A 24,639-nucleotide genomic window follows, 5' to 3' on the forward strand; every position below is an offset into this window, starting at 1 on the left:
ACTCATTCAACATTAACAAAACACAGTTTTTTTTCTTCATTATGTGTGTTCATCATCCAACTTGTACTGTTTAGAAGTGCTAAAATATTCTGAACCTTCACTACAAACACCATTTGCAGTGTGTTTGTGTCTGAATAATTTAAGGCAGCACTCTAAAGCTTCATCCAATCAGGCAAATGCGGGAACCCAAAGGAATAGGAGCATCGTTCTAAGGATCTCTTCGCTTGCTGCATAATAATATCAACTTAACAATGACTTTAGAAGCAAACTGGCTGCGGATCAGTGCTCATTTTAAAGGGTGCTTTTATGTAAGCAGCTCCCAACAGTTAGAGAGATGTGTTGAATCTGACAGGAGCCGATAGGTTAATACATTCTCATCTTATGTTTAGAGAGAGAGAGGCCTTTAAACTGTTATGATCCCCCACACTATGATACCTGAAGAGAGCACCCTATAAATGTTAATTCATACATACATGAAAGTACACACATGCACACATATACACAGAAGAGACATACAATCTGCTTTCCAGTGTCCAGTGAACACATCGTTTTCCTCCTGCATGTGAGCAGTAAAAGCCCTCTGAAGCAATTATGAGGCTGTAGACCGACATGAATGGTCTGTACACAGAACATGATGGGCACAGACTGCTACTTAACAGGTAGAGAGACACTTAACCGATAACAGCCACAAGACCAGTCCTCAGAGAAGCTCCTGTGGTGGTGTATATTTCTCAACCTTACTGTTAGATATTAGCAGGGCTTTCTTTTGGTCTCTGTCCTGGCTTGGGAGTGAAATAACTGTGCCGTTAAGAAATGTGTGTGGTTGTCGCAGGTACTTACTGCACAGACTTGGAGGACTGGGACCTGAACTTGCTGAACTCGCCTGGAGCGGTCCACTCTGTACCCAGCTGCAACACACAAGACAGGAGACAGAGATCAGAGCGTGAGAGAAAGGGGGGGAGATCGCACAAGTGTGAGAGCAGGGGATAAGAGGAGCATAAGAAATGTTGAAGCACAGTTTGCAACTCAAGAGTATTCAGCTGAAAAATCCTTCTTAGAAATCAACTTTGTGAGCCCAAAACACCAATTTTATGATTGTTACGCACTGACTAAGACTATTTTGGAAGGGTCCTGTCTGTAAATAGGGAGGATTACAAAAGGTGGCTAATTTTTACTTCAGAAAACAGATTGGTTGTTTGAAAAGGATGCTGCAAGATCCTGATCGCTTCCCTGGCACAGCAAATGATGAGTAATTGGGAAAACAAGATAATATGCCCGAAAGCAACAGGGAGAGTCAATCAGGAGGCAAGTTCTGATAGGCAAAGTGAGCAAACAGATCGGAGCTAATGGCTATAAATAGTCAGAAAATCAGAAAGCGCGATTCCCTGCCAATACTGACTCTAAGAAGCCAGCTCATCGGGACCCCTGGGGCCCCTGTTTCAGCCCTGCGGTCGAATCAGTGCCCATTCATTTCCTCAGCAAGCCAATGCGACTAATTAGGGCCCCTGCTGCTGCTGATCCATTATGAAAGAATAAGGCTAAAATCACAGTGGGTATGCCTTTAATTGTTTGTGCTGGCCACACTTCTGGGTTTGAAACTGGTTAGAAAACATTGCGGGGCGTGGTGCTAACAGTGTCTTTCAGCTTGTAAATAGCTGCTGATCCTCACTCTGGATACCATAATGTTTTCACAGAAAGCAGCACACAGTGATGCACCTCTAGAAGATAAAGACACACACACATATGAAATGGCAATTATACAATGGCACCTCTGAACATGTTTGCTGGCATGAGAAGAGAGCCACTATGGGAGGAAAACCTCAAAAACAGGGAGTATAGTGTGTCCAAAACCAACCAGGCCCCTGGCAGTTTTAAAGCCTCTGAGAGTCTCTGTGAAGCAGTTGGCTGGAGAGGAGGAGGACACAATGTGTGCTACTGTTTCATTACTGTTCTGCCCAGTCCAATTCATAATTGTACATATCCATCAGTATACTTCTGGTTATAGTTCTGTATATAATGTCCATAATACCACTTGTAAAATATTTTCATAATACTGCTCTATCCTGCATTTATGCACACACTTTATATCTTGCACTTGCTTATTGCACTTCTGGTTAGACCTAAACTGCATTTCGTTGCCTTGTACTTGTACATGTTTAATGACTGAATAATAAAGTTGAATCTAATCTAATCTAATCTACTGTACCTTCACTCTGAAGCCCACAGCATGCTGCTGCCATAGTACATTTCCACACCAACAGCTTCCTCACATATTCCTCCGGTACAGAAGAAGGAAGAAAGGTAGGAGTTGGGCAGTAGATTAAGCTCACTCACACTTTTCTTTCAAACCAATACACATTTAAATGTGTATTGACATTCAAACAATTGCAGCAAACTACTTTGTGTCTGACATCAGACAGCGTTAAAACAGTACTCCACCAATTTAGCATTGCACCTCCATAACATTGTAAATATTCGATATAGGATATTCGGGTGTGTTATGCTGACTGATGCGACTAATGTAGCCTCTAACTGCTAGCCTCAAGCAGACATGAGGAGCGGGCTACAGAGGTCTGGTCAACTCACTTCTTTCTAACTCCACACTGCCAGACTTCTTTCCTTTTCAAACTTGCAGTCTTCACCCCCAACCGACAACTGACATCGCTTGAGGCAATTTATCAGACTTTGTGCAGCTCCCTTATACAACTTTTTTCACATATGCAGAAGTACTCCCCATCACCTGTAAACAGACTGATGTGTAGGTCGCCGCACCTCCCCTTTAAGCCCATAAAGAGACCCAAAGGCTCCACTCGCTGGCTATCTGGAATATCAGTCACAGCATTCAGTCAACTTCCAAACAACATGGGTGCAGTGGTTTATCCATTTCACTTCTCCTAAGTCATGTGTTGGCTGGTTTTGTATGCTAGTCAAAAAAGTAAACAATAATGTGGTTAAGCTTTGACACTGTTATTCTTAAGTCTGGCTTGTGAGTACTGCAAAATTCGGCTTTTGGAGACCAGTCAGCTCGATAAAACAGTTATCAATCAAAACAATCTGCAATAATACACCAACACTGCGACTTGTTAATGCTGCACATATTAATGATCTGCATCAGTCATAATACTGCTTTCTTTTGTATTGTCTATGCATCTCTCTTGTTATGCTTGTTTGGAAGACATTGTTTCCCTACACATGTGTGCAAGTTGACTTGAGCTAGTACTGTAACAATTTGTTTTCTACATAAATAAATGAAAACTGTAACTTATTTGACTCCCAGACAGTATTCTATTCTGTTTTGTTCAGCTGTTCATCCTGACTTGTGACCGTGAAGACTGTAGAAAGTAGTGCAGTAGAATCTCATTTAAGCTGGTCTCTCCCTCAAAAGAAATATTATTAAAATAAAATCTGTGTCACTGCAAAGTGCTGTTGGTTTCTTAAGAGAAGCAGCCAACCTTCAGTGAAAGTTAAATAACTTTGGCAAATCATAGCTGAATGGAGTAGGCACCTCAGCAGAACTATAAAATCGTTCAAAGCAAAGAAAGGCAGACACACAAAAAAAGCTACGGCTTTGCACTGAATATAAATGGGAAACTTGCGAGAAAATACTGTTGAAAATGTCTCTAGTTACTGTACTTACATGTTTATATTCTGAGTGAATTGTTTTCTCTGGAAAGAGCAGCACTGCAAAAATGTTAATCTCAGCAAGTCATGTTATCGAGTGCTCACTCTAAATACAGTAAACCTTTTTATTTTAGAATAAGTGAAACAATCTGTATGCAGGCAGAAAACATGATCATTTCATTTGCTTCCAAAGTAAATGAAAATTAAGAAGAGAAATGAAACTACAGTGGAAGCAAATTAAAAATACCTTATTTTAGAGTGAACATGAAGCTAAATGTCATGTCGACATGAATATTAATTATGATCATTTATGTTAACATATATTTTATAAGGTTCTGAATTCACACAGTAGTTCATGAATATTTCTTGTATGTCTATCCATTTCCTTCACTTGAATCTATCTAAAACATTAGTGTCAAGGAGCAAATCTCCTTTCAAAATTAAAGGTTGTTTTTTTCTTTTCTTGTCAGATGGTTAAGCAGCTGTACGTGAACAAAGGAAGGATCCAAGACATTGTTACAAGGACAGGTAACGTGCAGTGCCTCAGGTTTCCCATTAAAGTGGCAGATATTCTCCAAGGTACACGTGCACATGCAGTATAGACATGAGAAACACACACACACACACACACAGACATACACTCAAACCCATATGCACATCGACACAGTTTCCCACTGAACGATGAATCATTGCTTATTGAGAGCAGAATCTCCTCACCAGAGTAGGCGGGAGGTAAATCTGTAGGCAAGCAGCCAGGGAGTCATGAGGGGCAACACACACACACACACACACACACACACACACACACACACACCCTCACTGACATATTGCCTTATTTTGCTTCTGCTTCAGAAGTCTCCTTACAGAAACAAGGCAGGGAACTTGGGGAAATTTAAATTTAAATTTAAAGCAGACAAACAACCCAGACACACACCAACCTTGCTCTAATGTAACCTCTCTCTTTTTTCCTTTCTTACACAGACACAATCACACTGTCCCTCATCACCACTGAACCTCATCCACATATGTAGATACCCTGAGAAAACTAATTTCAGATGGCCACTGGCCCTGAAACACTGAAAAGTGACACACAAAACAGGGTTAAGAAATATAAGAAATATGAGTATGTAATGGAGCTATGGAGACATTACTCTTCTCTCCATCAACTCGTTTTCTTAAATACAATCTTTTTTTTCTCTCAATATGAGAAGACAGAAGTAATAGAGAAACAACTGACCTGTGATATAACTTGCTGTTTTCTTTCTCTTATTCTGTCTCACCTTCAGAATGTTTTTTCAACTGAACTTGAACTGCAAAGTTTTACCCACAAAAATATACTGGGCACAGTGGGTCCTTTAGTAACACTATTCACATGATTTTCAAGCATGTGCATGAGGACATAATGATAAACAGGCATGTCATGAGAAAGGGTACACGTGTGTTTTTCTGGATATAGCAAGTAAAAATGTCAATAGTGAGAATAGTAACCCGGAAAGCCTGCAACTTACTTAATCAATCAAATGAAAGGGCAGAGGTCTCCGGGCTGAAATCTGTCTGTAATTCCACAGTTCAACTCTAAAAAATATAATGAAAAATAAAAGATAATGGCCCATTTTTACACGTTGGAAGCTAGACAGAAAGACGATCAGATGAAACACATATATAATGATATACGACATAACAATATCAACAACTCTATCAACATCACTATATAACTAATCACTATTTGCAAACATGAACGACAGACATTTTGGCATGTCAGTACATGTCATGACAGGAAAAGCACAAGTGTAACTATGTAATAACATTAATTATGGCTGCATGCCATTTAGGTGTTCCAGTTTTAGGGTCCTCTTATTGTGCATTCTGGCTCATTGTTAAGGCTTACTGATACACTTAAATGAAACAGAGTCATCATTGATGTCATTAGTTCCACTTGTCTTTTTTCTGCAATGAAATTACAAATGTCTGCTGTGAATAGAACTATTGACCCTGCTACTTTATTTATGATTTATTATGATCATCCACTTTGAAGTGCACTGATAGCGACCAAGGCACAAGTTCAAGCCCCAGACTTTTAAAGGAGTCACTGACTAGACTGATAAGGAGATAAGAGTAAGAAAAGCAAAATATTAAAATAATACATGTCCCAAAACTAAGTACATATGCATGTGTAGTGTACCAAAACTAAAAAAACTAAATGGCAAAATCAAGATGGCTCTTTTTATTTCTTTGAAAAGGCCAACTGTTTTTTAGGCCAGACTATAAAAACAAAAATATTCATAAAGAAAAAAGACTATCCATCAACTGACTTAGGGGCTCCAGAAAAACATACTGCCTGCAACACTTTGACCTCAGTATAGACAACAGAGAGGGGTGTCACTGGTCTAATTGCAATCAACTTGATGTGAAAAAAAAAGTGAAACAGGTGCACACAGAGCCATAGTCACCAACAGTCTTTGTTTTGATTGTGACCTCTGGGTGCACTTGTCTCATTAAGCAGGAATACTTGGTGAGATCCTGTTTACAGTGTTCATGAGACGAGTCCATTTGAATGAAGTATAGGGTTTTGAATGGTGTTCACCCCTCCTTCAAGGCAGTCACTGATTTTCATTCATTTCAGTCTGGCATAAAATCATCCTGCAGATACTTCAAACTGCCTTGAGACTGGTAATCCATCACAATTATCCTCATGTCTGTTTTTATTGTTGTCAAAGTTACATTATCGATGGGTGCTTATACAGCTGTTAGAGTAGTTTAAATCGAACGTTCTGCACACACAAATGTAACTGCAACAAGAACAAAAGCAGACATGGACGTGCTGCTTGCTGTGATGGGTTGCCTATCTCAAGCAGGTTAAAAATTTTAATCTTGGGGGCATCCATTTTCTTCCCTGTTTGTTTTTTATGTCTTACCAAATGGATTACTGGGTGTATGAAGGTTCAACTTGGAACTTCAACAAGGAATGAAACTCATTATACGCTTGTCATGGTTTTCAATCTAAAATGCTATTTACTATTTTTGGAAAGATGATGCTACCTGGCAATAGAGTATTTGAAAAACACCAGAATAGGCTTTTTCAACAGCAGACATTTTGACTTGTCACAGTAGGAAAAGCACTGATGTTACTAACATTAACAATGGCTTCGTTCTATTCAAGTGTCCCAGTATGCCATGAAAGTGTGACAGTGAGCCAGCATGCACATTACCAGGACCCTGAAACTGAAGCAGCTAAATGGAATTCATCACTTATTTTATTATTTACAGCTGCTTTTCCTTCTGTGACAAGTCAAAATGTCTTTTGTGAAACAGGCCTATAGAAAACTGACCTTTTCTATCCATCCACTATAATGACCGAGCAGTCAGTATGGGAAAGTGGGTGTTTTCAGATGGTGCATAATTTTGGAACAAAACTCTTCACATTAAGAAGAAAAAGTCAAAATATGGATAACTTTAGTTTTGTGCCTTAATGTTCAGTGCAGTTAATCTAAGTTGTGAAACAGTGCCTGTTACTAGTGACAAAGTCTTGTCTGTCTGAGAATGAGCAGCTACTGTTGCTGTCGAGTCTCATATTGATTACACCTTCCTGACCCAGTTTCCTGTGTGTCTCTGTCTCTGTGTTTGCCTTTTTGTGTCTGCTTTTTGAACCAGACAAAATAAGTATCACAGCACATATGACATAAATGCCCGCATGTATCTGCACAAACACATAGACATGAACACTACGCGGGTGCATGTACACACACACAAACTTGCACACACACGTGCTTTGTGCTACTCATAAGGCTCTCTCAGTATCAGACGAGCCCTGGTCTGGTTCTGTGGGAAGCTCTGCAGGAGCTGTCTGGACATTATGATTGAATGAAAATCTCATTACAGATTAGCTGTGGGTAAAAAATATGATTAATGCCAAGGCGGGACAATGGATGATCCTCACTCACATTAAGTACATTCGTATGCGCACAGATAATGTCCCAGCAGGGCCGAGGAGAGTGTTCTTATTAGAACCCCCTCCCTCCCTCCTCTAACACACTGACCAGAGAGAGCTGGTACGTGTAAGGGACTGAACAGAGGAAGCAACCATGACAAGGTCGATTTTGTCTTTCTGGGTTTGTGCAGATGTGTGTGGTTGTGTGTGTTCGGAAGTAACTGCATGAGAACCAGGATTAAAGGGCCTCTGTAGATCTATGTCTACATATGTGTGTGTGTGTGTGTGTGTGTGTGTGTGTGTGTGTGTGTGTGTGTGTGTGTGTGTGTGTGTGTGTGTTTGTGTATATGTGTGTGAGAAAGACAGAAATAGACCTCCATAGATGTCGTCATCTTTTCATTAAGATGTCCTGTCCTGTGGGGAATAGGAAATATAAGTCACAGCTGGTACGTCATTCGAAAGCTGACCACAAAATGCTGACAGCGGTCTCCACGGAAACATCATGGAAACGCTTTAGCTCCCTGCTTCTTGTCCTATCACAGCTAAATGTCTCATGGCAGCACATTCCATATATAGCCAGTTCACTATCGAGGACGACACCACTGTGACCACTGACATAAAGTAACAATCCTTTACAATACTATGTGTATTTTTAGAGCAGTGAGTCAGGCCATGAATAGAGCAGAAATTACATCCAGGCCAATAGTATGAGCAAAGATAAGAAACTACACAAATCATCAGATACTGACATAGGCATACACTCTAATGACTTAAAAGTTTAATTCAAGATATCACATTTTCTCGACGTTTCTACACAAACATTATGTTAGGGGGTCAAATGTTACTCATTGCTTATAAAATGTAGATACCTTCTTTTAACTTCTTGTAATAACTCAGATGCCAAAGCACAAAACACCTCGTGAAATTTTTAAGGATATTTTTCTAAACCATTGGAGTTTCCAGTTCTGAACCTTTAGTCATAAAAAAACCCACACACAGTACAGAAAGCTCACTCAATTAAGTGTGATCGCTTTCATATCTAAGTCCATGCTGCATTCAAGTCATCGTTTCAGATGGTCTTTATTAGGCTTTATTACATTTATATACAAATGTATGTATTTAGAAAATACAAACATGCTGTATATTTTGAAAAGCGTTTACAGGAATATTCACTTGTGACAAGTGAGACCCAACAAGCACTGATTTTTTTTCCATATCCATTTTTTCTTATGAGAGAGCGACCACAGCAAATGTGCCAATATGTGTGTTTTATAATACTCCAACAGACAGATGGCTACAGTATACTGTGTTCACTTAATTATTGTATGTTTAATCTATTCATTTAAAACAGATATAAATACCTGTAATTATCTCTTTTTTTAACAGCTATGAGTTATTAGCAGAATTTAAACAGCGTGAAAATATGGGAAGAAAAGTTTTATATCTCTTTAGAGCTAAGGTCTTAAAAGCAGGCTTGGCAGTAAGCCTTCTTTACAGATTAGCAAAGCACTGCATTACCTGCTTTGGTCATAAAATCGGTGATGTGCAAGAGCCGCAGTATATACTGTATATGAAAAACTAACTTATAAAAGTTGTGTAAAAATGTAAACAATATTTCAGGTCCTCTTTAAAAAAACATTACTTGCAATAAGAGAAAACCTTTATTTTCTTGTTACACTTTTTTCTCTAAACTCATGCAAACAGATGGGTCACATAATGAGGAATGGAGCGGAGAGTTAGATTTTTATCTGTGAAACACTCTGTAGACAGGGGAGGCAGCGAGGCTTGTCTGTCAGCCAGTGGCAGAATGAATGATCCCTGGCTATAGCATTGCTCCCCTGCCATTACCTAGATGATATTTCTCCACTGCTAAATGTCACGTCAATATTCGCTGCCAGCTAATTAATCTCAGCTCCCATGGAACCTGGTGGCATCTCACATCCTGTTAGAATACAGATGGCTCCATAGCTGGACCTTTGCTCCTAACACACATTTGCCCAGAGCACTCATATGGTGCAGTTCAAACACTGTGCAACCTCATGCATCCTTTCCTTCTTAAAATTTTAAGAAGGTTTCGCCGAGAAAACTTTATTAGTGAAGGCAGTAGCAGCACAGTTTGACTTTTATTCAATTGCGGGCAGAGGGTACTTCAAGGATAGATGGAAAAAGGAAACGATTTTTCACAAGATGTTCTACAGGAGGATTTAAGTCTCCTGTAGTCTGTGCTGTGTGTTGGAGGTGAGTGATACCCTGAGTATTAGGATGGTGACATGAGGTGAGTGGGTGATTACTAAAGACGAACAAGGTCAAACTGCTCAGTGTACCTCCTGTTGCTCTTAGGTTGTGCACTGGCAGAATAAAAGGCTCATGTTGTTGACTGGTCAGGACCCACTGTTCTTACTAACGGCAACTATCTCAGCATGGATGTCAGATCAGAGCAATATTAGTATAATAGCTTTTGACCCTTACAATCCCATTAATAATTACATTTCTAGAGAATACTTTTCCCATATCCAATCTGCCATTGTGTGCATGATTGTCTATGAAAGGCAGGGAATCCATTAGATGCCATTTCACTAGCGTTTAAATGATTCATTAACGAAAACAAAAGATTATGAGCGAAGCTTGAACTCTTGTACTTCTTCTGTCTGTTGCTACAGTGTGGGGAAGCTTCGGTGGCACTCGGGCTCCTTCCTACTCTATGGAGAGTAGGAAGGAGGGGAAAAATAGGAGAAAGAAGGGGGTGAGAGGGAGGGGTGCAGAATACGAGAGCGAAAGAGGAGGAGATGGGTTAGGTGGGTATTTATGGGAATGCTGGAAGTGGCGTGATTGAGGTGCAGTCCTGCTTTTGAAACTCTGCTAAATAGTACTAATTCACTAGCAAGCACCAACACAGATGCGTTTAAATGATTTATTAATGAAAATGAAAGATTATAAGTGAAGCTTGAACTCTTGAAGCGATAGAAAGCATAATCGAACACTGTGGGTGTCTCTAGAATGGATGGGTGTTCTCCCTTTCAGGTAGCGGTGCCGTTTGTGTCGGTAGATCGTTGATGAAGGGAAGGCATGATGAGGAGTGAGGATGAGGAGATCTGTGTATGTCTATGATCTGTTGTCGTAGACTGGTGGGAACTGGAGAAGGAATAAAAGAGTTAGGATGATGAATGGGAGGACTGGATGTAGACGGGGTGAAGTTGATGGTGGCCTGCTGAGCTGGAATAGGTTGAGAGGGAAGACCACAGTTAAGTATGGAAGAAACGTGGTATTGCGAGGGGTGTGGAGGAAAGTTGGGCAGCGGCATCCTGGTGCGGAAGGCTCCAGCTGACGAGAGTTGCAGGAACTGGGAGACGGAAGATCCTGGTATCCTGGTGCCAGAAGCCCTGGCTAAAGCAAGCTGCGGCAGTTGCTAAAAGTGAGCGGCAGGGGCCGCTGGCATCCCAGTGCCAGGTTTCTCTGCTAAGGCTGGCTTTTGTGGTTACTGGACATAGGCGGCAGGGGGCACTGGCATCCCGGTGCCAGGTTCCCCTGCTAAGGCTGGCTTCTGTAGTTGCTGGACATAGGTGGCAGATGACAAGGGGTGCTGGCAACCCAGTGCCAGGTTCCCCTGGCAACTGCAGCGAACTGCTGTGGTTGCTGGAAGTAGGCAGCGGGGGGCACTGGCACCCAGGTACAGAAGGCTCTAGCTAACATGAGCTGCTGGGACTGGTGAAGCTGGGAGACGGAAGATACTGGCATACCAGTGCCAAAAGCCCCTAATGAAGCCAGCTGCTGTGGTTGCTGGGGGGTGCTGGCATCCCGGTGCCAGAAGCCCCAGTTAGTGCAAGCTACCTTGGTTGCTTAACCTTGCTAGGCAGCTGGACTTGCGAGATCATGAAATCACGAGAATCCATCTTGCTTCGAGCTATGCACTTGTGTCCGCACCACGGTTCAGGATCAGCGTCATATGAGCAAATACTGGCAGCTACGGCATGACCTACGGGCGTGCCCTAACGCTAGGTGAGCATGAAGACGTGAGTGAGAAGTGACTGTCGAAAACCACAGTGCTAAGAGGTTAGCGTATATGCTGTTAGCATCAGTAATATCAGAGGTGGAGAGTATTTCTTCTTTGAAGGAAGAGCAACGGCACTAAAACTCTTCTTGATGGAAGCTCTTCTCCCGGCTGGCTTCGGCAAGAGTTTGTCTACGTTATGGTTAGTTGAAGTTCACCCATGATAGATGGTGATGATTCCAATGACGACTTCCCAGATAGTTCTGGCATCCCAGTGCCGGGAGCCCTGGCTAGAGGGAGCTGCTGCGGTTGTTGGAAGTGGGCAAGAGGGGACGCTGGCATCTTAGTGCTGGGTTCCCCTGCTAAGGCTGGATGATATGACTGCTGGAACTGGATGACAGGAGGCGCTGACCTCCCAGTGTAAATTGCCCAGGTTGCTGGTGTAGAAAAACCTGATGAGAGGTGTCCCAGAATTATTGTGTTGGTTGCTCCATCTGGAGGTGACTGTGTAAGATATGAATAGAGGTGGTTGCTGATGACTCCCGTTATTCATTGTCGCTGGTCTTTCTGCTGTCTTGAGCTGAAGGATATGGGTGAACTGTCCCTTTAATGTGGGCGCTGACGTCACAGTGTGTTGTTGGGTTGTGCATGATGACATCATCCAGAAGAGCGCTGTATTGACGGAACAGTGGGCATGACAGGATGACATGAGAGCATTGCAAAGTTTTGCTTTGTTGTCATCTCTGTGAAAAACAATTCCTTTATCTTTTAGCATTTTTGTAGAGTGGCAACAGTTGGAATTTCATTAATTGACGCTGCAACCAGCTACTTGTTGTGAGGCCATAGTGGTCGAGACAATGGGCGGGACTGGAGTTGCCCTCAGAGGCAATGGAGTTGGAGAACTGCAGTGGCGGCGATGGACTGTCCGTGAATTGCCTCTTCCTCTCTTTTCTGCTGTCGGAGGTGAGCAGGGAAGAGACTTTGTAGGGGCTTGCTGGACTCACTCGCTGGACGGCTTTTGGATTAAGTAAAGCAGGGTCTCAGGCACTGAGCCGGATGAGAAGTTTTCGGCTTCTGTTGCTGGATCTGCTGGAGAGAGTTGATGGAAACTTTGAACGTGGTCATCCTGATTTCATCAAATAATTGGTTGTCTGATGGGGACAGTGAGACGAAGTCCATGTTCGAGATGAGGTGAGTGGATGGATGAAGTTGCTCCAGGGTCAAGTAATAACGTTAGCTCACTTTTCTGAGTGTGCTCGGGGCGATGTTGCTTGATGCTGGTTCTGGCGCAGAATACGAGAACGAAAGAGGAGGAGATGGGTTAGGTGGGTATTTATGGGAATGCCGGAAGTGGCATCATTGAGGTGCGGTCCTGCTCCTGAAACTCTGCTAAATAGCTCAAATTAGAGCTATGAGTCCCCTTCAGCCTGAATATCATATCAGATAATAAAGTCACTATGTAGTCTAATGATAAGGGTTTGGCTTCCCTGCATATATTGTACTGCAGAAGTGCTTTCCCAGAGGTATATATTATACAAAATGTTTTTTGCTATTTAAGTCATGACATTGAGGAGTTCAAAATTATTTATGCCCCAGGTGATTCAGTATCTTTCTGCAGTAAAAGCTTGTTGCTAAGCAATATTAGTTCAAACCAGGGACTGTATTCATAGTCTTGGAAACATGCACTTGTGAATTTGCTGAGAATCACAAAGCATAAAGAATGCTGGGACCTTGTTGGTTTTTGGTGGAGTTGCTCTCTCTGTGGTTCACATATTATACAAGAATGCAGTACAGCTCAGTGCTTACCTGTCCTACATAGACCAGCAGTTTGGCGTTGAGAGGGCTCTCATCAGGACTCAGCCAGAACTCAGAGTTATCATCAGACGATACAGAGAACTGGAAATCACCTGGAGGGGAAAACATGATCAAAGTGTGTGTTAGTGGAAGTAGATATGTATGATCCCAGATAAATATAATCAGAGTATCATCAGATAGGGCATGAACTCATGAAAAAGAGATTCTTAAGTGTAAAAATGCACCTAAAATTTGATGACCGGACTTCCTCTAGCAGTGATCAGAGATGACACATTTGGCCACAGTGATATCAAACGTGTTACTGCAACTGAATTTCCAATTCATATGTAACCACTGTGTGAAGGGAAATGAACATTTGTGCACTGATCTAAGGAGCATGGAAAGCAAAAGAGCAGCCAGTAAAGTTAGTTAATTAAGATCATCTTTAAGTATAAAAGTGGATACTTGAGGATAGCAAACAAGTTGTCAATTTTGTCCAACAAAATTATTAATAGTAGTAGCTGCATAAAGCTACTTTCTCCTTAGCTGATGCACGCCCTAAGCTGTTGCCTTAGACACTTTCTTTTTATGTTGTGAAAAGTAAGAAACAGTGTATATCAGTGTGACTTTGCAGTTCATCATTCTTGTAAAGAATGGATGTGCTGGGTGTGGCAAACAGTATTGTACAGTATATAGTAGATATACTTGTATATAGTACAAGTATTCTATTACAGTGTGTAGGGAATCTCCAAAGAGACACAATTTAAGCTACTAAATGTAAATATTACCTGGTTACATCTAAGTATAATTCACATATGAAATATATTTGTATATGACTAAATCAGAATGATAAAAGAACAGCTGCATTTTCAAGGATAATCTCTAATGGCCTATTGGATAAGATGCCAATGTCATGTGACATTGAGTAGTCTTGAGTTCTTATTGTGTATAATCTGGAAAACCTCCACGCATTTCTATGCAGCTAACTCAGGTTATTTAACACTCAATCAATCTATAATAGCATCTAAAAGGTTGTGTCTGGCAGTGTGAGGTGAAGGACACTTGTTAAGAGTGCTTGTCAGAGTCTTTGGCCTTTGAGCCTTCAGCTGGAGAGAGCCATACCACCAGCGAAAGCTACATAAGAGACTGAAATTAATGGTAATCTAATTAATAACTTCATATTCTACAATTTGTGAAAGGGCACTTTGGTGTTTTCAGTTCGCATAGCAACAGGGCTCAATGTTAGGGCTATGAGGGTACTGCAATGAGATTTAGCTGTTAGATCTCTGGCATTCATCCCTAATAAAAAATGTGAATATCCACTATATTAGTGGCTCTCAAGCAGTTGGATTAAGAGGGCTGTGAAAATTGTCTACTATTATAAAGGACAAATGCTCCAAGGCCCTCAGCCTCAGAGGAGGGACTCGCTAATAAGATGAAATAGTTACCATCTCTGTAAGGGTGAAGGAAGCCAAATATTCTCAGGCCATAGTTCTTCCACTTCGGAGCCACTGCCAGCTTCCTCACTGTGGTTCTGGTCTGAAGTAAGAAACAGAAATCAATTCAGATCATAGATTCAGCAATTGTATTAACAAATTGAAGAAAAAGCTTCAACAGATAGTTTTAAGTGAGTGCACCCTATCCCCCAATTGACCATTTGCTAAACCAGCGATTGTCCAATCATAGCTTAGCAACCATAGCTAGGCACAGCCTGTCAAACATTGGGCTTCAAAACTAGTTGAAACATTGTGTGCATGGAGCTCTAGTATGAGTAATACTAGGTGCTGGGATGCTTTTGCTATAGCCACAGTCTGATATCAAGTATGTAGTCAGTTAAGTGCATATCTAAGACCCTTTATAGGATTCCAGTTTAAAAATTAGTCAGTTTGAAACATTAAAAAGTTAGCCAGAGATGGTGTTTTCAACTAAATCATGGAGCTAACGTAGGTAGCTAGCAACAGTTGATAAAATCTGGTAGTGACAGTTGTCATTTCAGCCTACAAAGGGATGGTCACCAGTGAGCAATTAAAAGTCTGCTTCTGTCTACCTCTGTCTGAAGTTAAGGACCCATTGTTTCAAAGGTTACTAAACATTTCTCAGTCTCACTCAGTCTGCTCTGTAATACTTACATGAGGGTAGAGAGGGAAGTGCAGGTTCTTTCTGAGTTGGGCTACAGAGGAGCCACACCAGTCCTCAAACACATGCAGGTTGGCCTGGCCCTTATACTGCCAACACACAATCACACACAGAGAGGAAACAGGTTAGTGCATCATCACATTTGCTATTAAACAGGCAGGTTATGCTTCAGTACTTCATCTACTAGAGCTCCCATCCTGCCTGCCAAGATTGCCATTTATACTGATTTCAGTAGATACATTTTGTGCTGGCATGTTTACATACATACCAGCACAAAATGTATCTACTGAAATCTGATGACATGTGAATGCAGTGTGAAGTTTCAAATGTTCTTAGTGTCCTGAATAGAGAAGGTGACAGGAGTATCAGGGGGGAGTGTGAACTGAGAATGTCTGGAGCAGTTTGTCAGAGCTTATCACCTGCCCATAGTCTGACATTTGTCTGAATTACACAGGGAAATCACAGGACACAGCAAGGACAGATGGTGAAACCAGTCTGCCTTGGGGTATAGATTCCTCACACACACATACACATACACATACACACACACACACACACACACACACACACACACACGGGTCTGCTCATGTACAAGTAGCGATGACTTGCGTGTCAAACCTACGCTGCTTTGGAAGTGGAGTGTTTTGAGTAACATACAATGAAAAAAAAAACTCTATAGAGCAAGACATAGATGACTATCATATTTCACATCCTTACACAAACATAAACACCCACAACATACAAATTTAGGGTTCAGAAAGTAAGACACACACCAGAGAGGTGGTGTAATTTCCTCAACACGTTGCAGATACACAACACTGTTATTGTTGCAACACCATATCTTAAATAGCTCTTGCAGTTTCTGCTAGTAGCAAAGCATTGCTGATGTTTACTTCACCTACACACCAATCACAAAGTGTGGTATGAAGACAAACATTAGAGGTCAGAGATGCAAATACATGTGCAGATGCATAGTTACACATTTGCATACTATCTCTCACATGTTCACACATGCACAACGCAGCTTAGTCTCAAGCCTTAGGAGGTTGTCTCAGTGATTCAATGACCTGGAAACTCTAACTCTTCATACTGGATGATCAACCAACTGTACCAACACACATTCACATACTGTACACACATATGCCACCCTTTAATGCGTGACAGCAGTCCCAGCAGGCTGCCACTGTAATGCTGCCACAGATATTTAGAACATCACACAGAACTTGAGCAGAAAGCTGGCTCTCACCAAATGACTATGAAACGATGCAGTGGGGTTCCCTGGTTGGATCAAAGTAAAAGCTGGCTTCACTACTTTGGCCCCATTTCATTTGATGAAGGCAGCCTTTCTGTGTGTAGAGTAGCTTCTAGCTGTATAGTCAACAAGTGTGAGTTGTCAAATCAATCAATCAGGAGAGTGAGAGTGACCTCATGACAAAAAACAGACATAGTTGTAAATCCTGTTGTCCTTTCATCAGAGGGATTAGAAGGGGTGAGACAGGGAAGCCTTTCAGGGTAAACACCTCTCTGACTGCTACTCTGCATCCATGTCTACATTTAAAGGAAGATGTTGATGGACGGTGTCTTGCTCCATCAGTATCACACAGGCTTTCTAACAGATGGCCTGACCCGAAGTGGTCCTTTTCATTTCTCTCCCAACTCTGTACGGTCAACTACGTGCCCTGCACGCTGACAGCAGCACAGCAATTACAGCTCATGCATTAACCATGAGATATTTTTGTTGTGCAAACATGTCAGTCCAAAGCAGCGGAACTCCTGAAATTAGTTCTTAGATTTTTATGTGCATCTATTTGATTTTATTTCCCCTTTTCTCTTGCAGAAGACTAAAAAACAGAAAGGGAAAGAGACAGGGATTTGTGGGGTTGACAGAATCAAATTAGAGAAAAGTGGGGAGTCAGAAAGATGAACAAGAATGTCTGATGTTTAAAAAGGGAGTGGCAGACAGGGGGAGGCATAGCGAGGTTAGCGGGATTTAGTGGAATGGACTAGTCTCTGTGTAAATATGCCTTATGTAAAGCTTTTAATAGATTTCCTGTTGGTTTTAAAAGCAAACCTTTTTCGTCCTGGCCCCCTCCTCTTGTCAAATAAGAGGGCAGCTTTAAAAGTCTCTAATTATTCACACACTCATATTCCCTGGTTAGCCCTGGAGAAGCCACAGGCTGTAAAGTCTGCTTTCTGCCGGGGGGGGGGCGACTTGTGTATAATTGCTTCTATTTTGTGGGCAACAGTGCTGTGAGTGGTCTGTCTGAGCTCTGGCCTTAACAGGATGTGGAATGGGACAAGAAGGAAGTATTTTTTCCTTCACCCTCTCCAACTTAAACTCACCTTGTTATCCCTTTGCTTCCCTGACTGCTGCCTTTGCCTCGCTCCTGTTATATCATTTGGCTTTTTCCCTGGGAGTGCTGCTTCTGTGTCTCATTCTCTCTCAAAGCCTTCAGTGCCACTATGCCTAATGTTGTCTACTCTTCCCTCTGACCTCTCTATTTCTGCCTCTCCACCCCTCCATCTCTGTCTGTGTAGTGCCAAATGCTGTCGATTTCTCTACTTTGTGTCTTTAGTTTCACTGAGCTCAGCTGTCGGCTGTCAGTTGCCTGTGCTGTCTCTCTCTATCTCGTTTGTTGTCTACCTCCCGATTCCTCGTTTTGGAGTGTGGGATAAAGTGACGCTCGCAGTTTGTATAGAGATGGTGACTTGTGGTTTTTTGGGTTTACTTGGTTGTGCTGTGGCAGCTTGTGTCTTTTCAAACAACAGCTTTTTTACAGCTTGTCAGCTCACATTCACATTCAGTAATTGGCTAAAGAAGAGACAGAATGAATGCTGCTGCCTTTCTTACTTTCTCCCTTCACTCTCATATGTTGTCCTTTGTTCTTTAATCCAAAACCAGAAACAGACTTCTGAGTCCTCCTGCCACCATGGACTAGCAGTCAAATCCACAGACAGGAATGTTTCCTGCACTTGCACCCAATCACAATCATATTGTCTGTTCTGAAGGTTTGATTAGAGGTAACTTGTTTGCTTTGGCGAAGTAGTTCTGTGGTGAGCTGAGGCAGTCATAGGCACAAAGTGGCTATTTGTCAGGCTAATTGCTGGGACCTTCAGGCAAAGACAGGGATGAGTAGGCCCTATACTGGCATATTTCCCTCATTTTACAATATACTGTACTGTATGTATTGCTCTATGCTAAATTAGCATCAATGTGTAGCCATTACTAGGATATTGACATTTTTGCTGATATCTGATATTTATTTGATATCTTATATATTTGATAATATTTTCTATGGTAATTTCAGCTGATCAATACAAACCTCTCTATTTTTCATTTTACTGCAGTACAACTATGTGTCTTATATGCAAGTCTATAAATTACTCCACTGCTGGCAAAAGTCTGCAGTCACTGAAGAAGAAGAGTGCAGAATGCAGTTGCAGATAATATGTAGAATGTAGAAAATATGTAAAATAAATCATATTTTGGATTTTCTTTTGTATCTTTCTTGGTTCTGGCTTTTCTTCTACAGCAGGTGCATGTTTGAATGCGTCCCTCTAAGATGCTGACTCACACAGCGAAAACACATTTTTGTAAATATCAAAAGCAGGGTATCTGCTCTCTTCAGTTATCACAAAATGTCATGTAAACAATACTGTAGATTATGAAAATCATCAGATTATTTCCCAAACTATGCCAGATATATTGCATCAGTCAATATCAGGAATAATTTTGATACCAGTGCCAATAACATATTTTTAAGCAGTTATTGAGAATGGCAACAAAATGGCCAATATAATGTGCACCCAGAACCATTCCAATAAATCCTCAATAAATTAACTGTTTAATAGATATTATAAAGAACAACATATTATATTGAAAGAATCCCCCAGCTCACCTGTCAAAGTGTCAAGAGACCAAATCCCCACATTGTATGGTAGCTCTGCCACCATCGATGTGTGTTGTGTGGGTGTTTTAATGAGTGAATGAAAGGCACTGCAAAGCATTTCTTGATACTCAGATAGAAAAGCACTGAGTAAGTGCAATCTACTGTGTTTGCCATTTGAAAAAACATGTTGAAAAAATAACATTATACAAAATAAATGGTCTCATTACTGTATTAAATAATACATCTTAAACATATATAAAGTGCAGTTAATACTTTTGTGGTCCTGAGGACAACACAGGCATCGTGAGGATCAAGAAGCCTCAGGGCAACACATTGTAATTTTTTAGCTTGGAAAAAAAGACTGCACATTCCTTTTTTAAAAATATCTCAATTACTTTGGAAATTTGTTTGACAGGGCTTGGCCATTGTGTCATCGTGTGCCATGTACACTTTCAATTTTTATCTTTTTGTCCATTTGTCTGTTGTTGTCAGTTTCTCTTAAGTCAGAATCCCTCTGTCCCTCCCTGTCATCTTTATCTTCATCCAGCTCTTCCTTACTCTCATCACACTAGAGGTAGTCCCAAGAACTGTCCTATATATAGTCTTAGGCTACCATAGTTTCAAAGGAACAGAGCACCTACAGCTCTGACTGCCATTAAATAAGAGGGGAGGAGATGGAAGGAAGCAATTAATACCATCTGTCAAATATGAGGAGTGAGGCAAGAAAAGAGAAAAGAAGTGACAGGTGCACAGGAAAAAAGCTGAGTAAGAGAACAACTGATTGATAAAGAAGTTTAAAATAAAAGAGTATACAGTATACTGCACAACTTAAGAGGCCGCTCTAAACATCACTGTCTTGCCTATCTTCTTCAGACCACACATTTCCCCCACATACCCAGATCTCTGTGAGCTTGTCTTAGCATATCTCCATCTCCGCTGCGCTCCAATATCTCCTCTCTCTCGCCCATCTGGTCGCACTATCTACCAGAGGACAAATCAGACTCTCTCTTTTCTCTCCCTCTCTCCTTCGGGAGGCTGTCTTCCTTTTCTTGAAATCTGGTGCAGCCTTCTGCGTTCCTGCTGGCAGCAAGGCACTAACAAATGGCTGCTCGGTGCACCCACTGACGAGCAATCGCACCAACTGACACTATAAATCCGCTTTGGATAAGAAAAGTGAGACATGGTGTTCCTGGCAAAGGCACACTGGGGTGTATACAATACTACTCAGCTCGCTCCCCCAGGGCATATAGGAGAGACGGCATTAAAGCTCACTGTTGATACATCATAACACATGCTGTACTGCAATTTTATACATGCGAGTTATTCCCTCTGTGGCTATGACAGGAATTGCTTGAACAAAATTTATGAAATCTTGGCATCTGAATTTATAGAGGGCATTTACATGCCTGCCTATCTCATCTTTCTCTGCCCATTAGTAATTTAGGAAGAAAGTGGGATAAGTAGGTAGCTACAGTGAGGAAAAGGGTTTTTTCCAAAGGTACAAAGGTTTGAAAGAAGAGATTATATGGAGAGATAGTGAGAATTCATTTCACACAGCAAAAAATGGAAGACAAGGTTCATATGATCTAGATCCCAGCCTCATCAGCTACTGTAATGAGGGTTTGTATAATCTTCCATCTATCCTACAGTTACATGTCTTCTGTCATGCCGGGGATATAACATGAGAGGGATGGATGTGGCTGCAGTGGATACGTCGAACTGAGGAACACGAGACAGAGAACGAAGGATGAGCAGAATTTTTCTCATCTCCTGCAACAAGCTGTCGATCATTCACCCAACCATAGTGAGAGGCCGGTAACAGAAGCCACATTTATGCCTCCTGTTTGTCTTTTTGACTGTTTAGCATTTTGGACAGACAGATAGAAGAAAGAAAGACAGACTGAAGGAATAGTGAGGAGACAAATATCACGCTTCCTCCCCTGCGTCCTCCCCCAGTCTAGTCACTTGAACGTGTCATTGCGGGATGACGGGACGGTCGAAGACAAGAGAAAGATCTAATTCCTCCTCCAGTCTTGTCACTGCATGTGTTTTTGTGTGAGGAGCCAGCTGTGTCGACTGCTCCCACCTGAGTCATGTGTCTGTGTTGTGCCACAATATCTCCCTCACTTCCCTCTTGAGTGGTAAATAATAGGCTGTCCAAATCTGCAATATCACATGACATCAGCTTTGTTTTTGTTTTTTACAGTACATGAGCCAGAAAACCAGACGTCTGAGTCAGTCAGTCAGCTAGGAGACTGTCATCCTCCATCTATCCTTCCTTTTGGTTAAACACTTTCTGAATATCTGATGAACATCACTGCACATATTTATAATGCACCTGGGATGATGATTTGATTCATGTTAAATCTGTGCTCTCTGTGGCTTTAATGTGGAACAGTAACATGTAAAGAAGTCATAAAAGTCCCCCTGATATAAAAGTCTACAATGAATTAAGTGTCTAATCCCTCTTACCATCACATTCTTTCTACTCCTGACTAAATAAAATTGTTCATTATGCTCAAATTCTCTCTGGAGCCATGTCGGCTTTGCTGCAAATGACCGTTTATCCCTTCATGCCTGGCTATTGCTTGACTCTTAAAAAGTGGGCCAGCTTTCTCTCTGATCTCTATCCCATGTCAGTGTCCTTGACATGCTGGTGTCCTTGACAGACAGAGGATGTCCACTCTACAGCTGCATGTCCACGCTAATCCACAGTCACCTCTGGATGAGCTCACTGGGTGGAAATCTTATTTAAGTCACCAGTAGTGGCTGAAAACAACCTGCTAGAACCAACACAGGTCAGAGTGACAGCACTTTATTCCGAAAATATTGCCCTTTGCCTTTTACTCTCTGTTTCTATCTCTCTGTCTCTAAGGGTGCACGCATTAGAAGAAATAAAGTCAGCAATCCTTTAATTTTGCTTGTGCACAGCAGCTGAGGTTTTGAGCGTGTGGCTTGTATGAATGCTTCTGGATGCCCATGTGACCTCTGCCAGTCTGTGACAGCTGGCATATGGCACCACTCTACCTCCACCAGCCGGAGTCTACGCCTCAGACCCCTGCCATCTTGGCTGTGCACCAGGAAAACAAGTTAGTGCTGGTAATTAGGACAGATAGCTAGTGAGGAATGCAAAGGAAGAGCTGCTGCGCTCAATGATTTCTGACAGACTTGGCTTAGGCTTGACATAGCAGAAGCCTGAGATAGGAGAGGAAGGGATTTTTGAGGATACAAGTTTATAGAGATGTTTGAAATATTTGATGAAATCATGCTGGATTTACAGAATATTCACAGAAACTAAATGGCATGTTGCTTTATGAGTAGGCTGGAAATGAGTCAAAGAAATGGCATGTTGACTTCTACAAGCAAGCTTTGATGCTAGTCATGCCTAATGTACTGTAAAATGTAGTTGGTGTGGATGTTGAAAATGTATTTCCCTTTTGAGGCTTCTTCGCCTTTCCAACCCAAACTATAAATAAGAAATTATGTTTGGTCAATGAAATCATGTACATGTCTTTTAAGTGCAAAAGCGCCCTGTGGTTTTAACAGTTTTCACATACAAAATGATCAAACAGAAAGCACAGAAAAAACAGGATGTTCATAATAAAGCGCCATGAAATCCATTTACATTTGTGCAATTAGTCAACATGGTCCAGATTCAGATAGCTTGTCTGGCTGCAGTCCTAGCTTGGCTGTTTCATATCAATGTGACTTCTCATTTTCTAGGTAGCACCATTTTAAATTATGCCAAAAGCATCGTCCACAATTAGATGCAGGCCCCGCAATATTTAAGCAACAGATGTTTCAAGGCCAGATGACATCAAGAAACAGATATCATCCACGTGTGACAACTTACAAAGCCAAATTGACTATATTTGTCATGTCCAGCAATTTAATTGCCATTGCTTGTTATGCTAAAAACAAATTAAGAAAAGTTTTTAGTTTTTTAGTTTAACTTGATGGATGATTTTGTGTTTGATGTGTTGTGTTGCTGAGACAAGGCACAAAGACAAAGGCAGGCTAACTCAAAACCGGCTCACCCAGGAGTGTCTGTTGGGGAAAAAAAACAAAATAACAGCTATTGTAACATTATCAGGAACATACTGTGTTCAGTACCCCTGTAATGCTGCCTTCTGCAGAAGATCACGTGCATAATGCTTTGCGGAAGCAACAAGAAAGCTGAGTACAAGGCAGTGAATGATAGAGAATCCTGTAAAAAGTATTGCTGCAGTCAAACTGATGTACTTGAAAATAACTTATGCAACAGTAATTTCCTATTATCTATCTCATGCTGTGAGTATCAACAGTTAGAGTCGCTACAGTTTGCCTAGGAACTACACACTGTGGTGTTCAGCAGAGATAGTTAAACGTTACCCCAGGTAGAGAACGACTAATAAATCATATTTTGCAGATTAGGCTTGCACACACACAAACCTTTAATTAAACTCTGCTGAACAGGTTAAAAATCTAGAGCCGCTTTCCTTATCACAAATGCACTGCTTAATTGCCCTGTCTGCTGCTCCCTTTGTTACTGCGGGTGTGTAAACTACATCAGTAAGTGAGCTGAAAAATTAGGATGAATCAAATCAACTTGTAATCTTCAGGTCATAGGTGCCTTTAAATATAACCTGCTAATGGTTGTGGATGAAATATTATCATCCTCACACAATGATTTATCATCATAACCGTAAGGTACATTTTGTTCTTCCGATAATAGTACCAGAGAATTACTGGATCTCTATTTGACCTCAAATATCAACTGCTCTTAATAGGAAAACTGAAAGGAAAATGGACATCTGTGACTAAATTATATTTCACAAAAAGCAAACCCTCAATTATCAAGCCAGTGATGAAGCGTCATTAATAAAAAACATTTTCACAAAGGTCAATCACTAATGAAAGTTTGGTACATGTGTACTCGTGTCCTTTCCAGGTTTAGCTGATGAGTCACACAAATAGAAAAGCAACTGAAGGACCTCAACATAATAATCCTTATCTGTCTTAAGGATGGAAGAAATGGGTTAAAAAGAAGATGATTGAGGGATAAGTGCACATCTGAGAAAGAGGAAACAAAAAAAAGAGGAGATAAAGTCATTTGTATTACCTCCGGTTTCCATGGCAGTTTCTTGTGCCGCTGGCTGAGGAACTTCCGGATGTGGGTATGGTCTCTGCCATCAGCCCCTCCTGTGATTGGCTCATCATCCTTCAAAAACACAGCAGAAACAAGGACACACTTATTCCTCTTTAACTACAAACTCAGTCACCACAAAAAAGAGACAATGATT

General features: G+C 41.3%; 1 protein-coding gene across 1 annotated transcript in view; it reads right to left on the bottom strand.

Annotated features, from left to right (window-relative positions):
* b4galnt4a (beta-1,4-N-acetyl-galactosaminyl transferase 4a) overlaps positions 1 to 24,639 on the bottom strand; it is a 133,635-nt gene that overhangs the window by 36,958 nt on the left and 72,038 nt on the right. The window contains exons 3-7 of the mRNA XM_044193731.1: positions 24,459 to 24,557; positions 15,461 to 15,556; positions 14,780 to 14,870; positions 13,344 to 13,444; positions 841 to 908 (exon numbers count right to left, since the gene is read on the bottom strand). Of these exons, the coding sequence (XP_044049666.1) occupies positions 841 to 908; positions 13,344 to 13,444; positions 14,780 to 14,870; positions 15,461 to 15,556; positions 24,459 to 24,557 (455 nt within the window). The remainder of the gene's footprint in view (positions 1 to 840; positions 909 to 13,343; positions 13,445 to 14,779; positions 14,871 to 15,460; positions 15,557 to 24,458; positions 24,558 to 24,639) is intronic.

This window comes from Siniperca chuatsi, linkage group LG4 (genome assembly GCF_020085105.1).
Source record: "Siniperca chuatsi isolate FFG_IHB_CAS linkage group LG4, ASM2008510v1, whole genome shotgun sequence".
NCBI lineage: Eukaryota > Metazoa > Chordata > Actinopteri > Centrarchiformes > Sinipercidae > Siniperca > Siniperca chuatsi.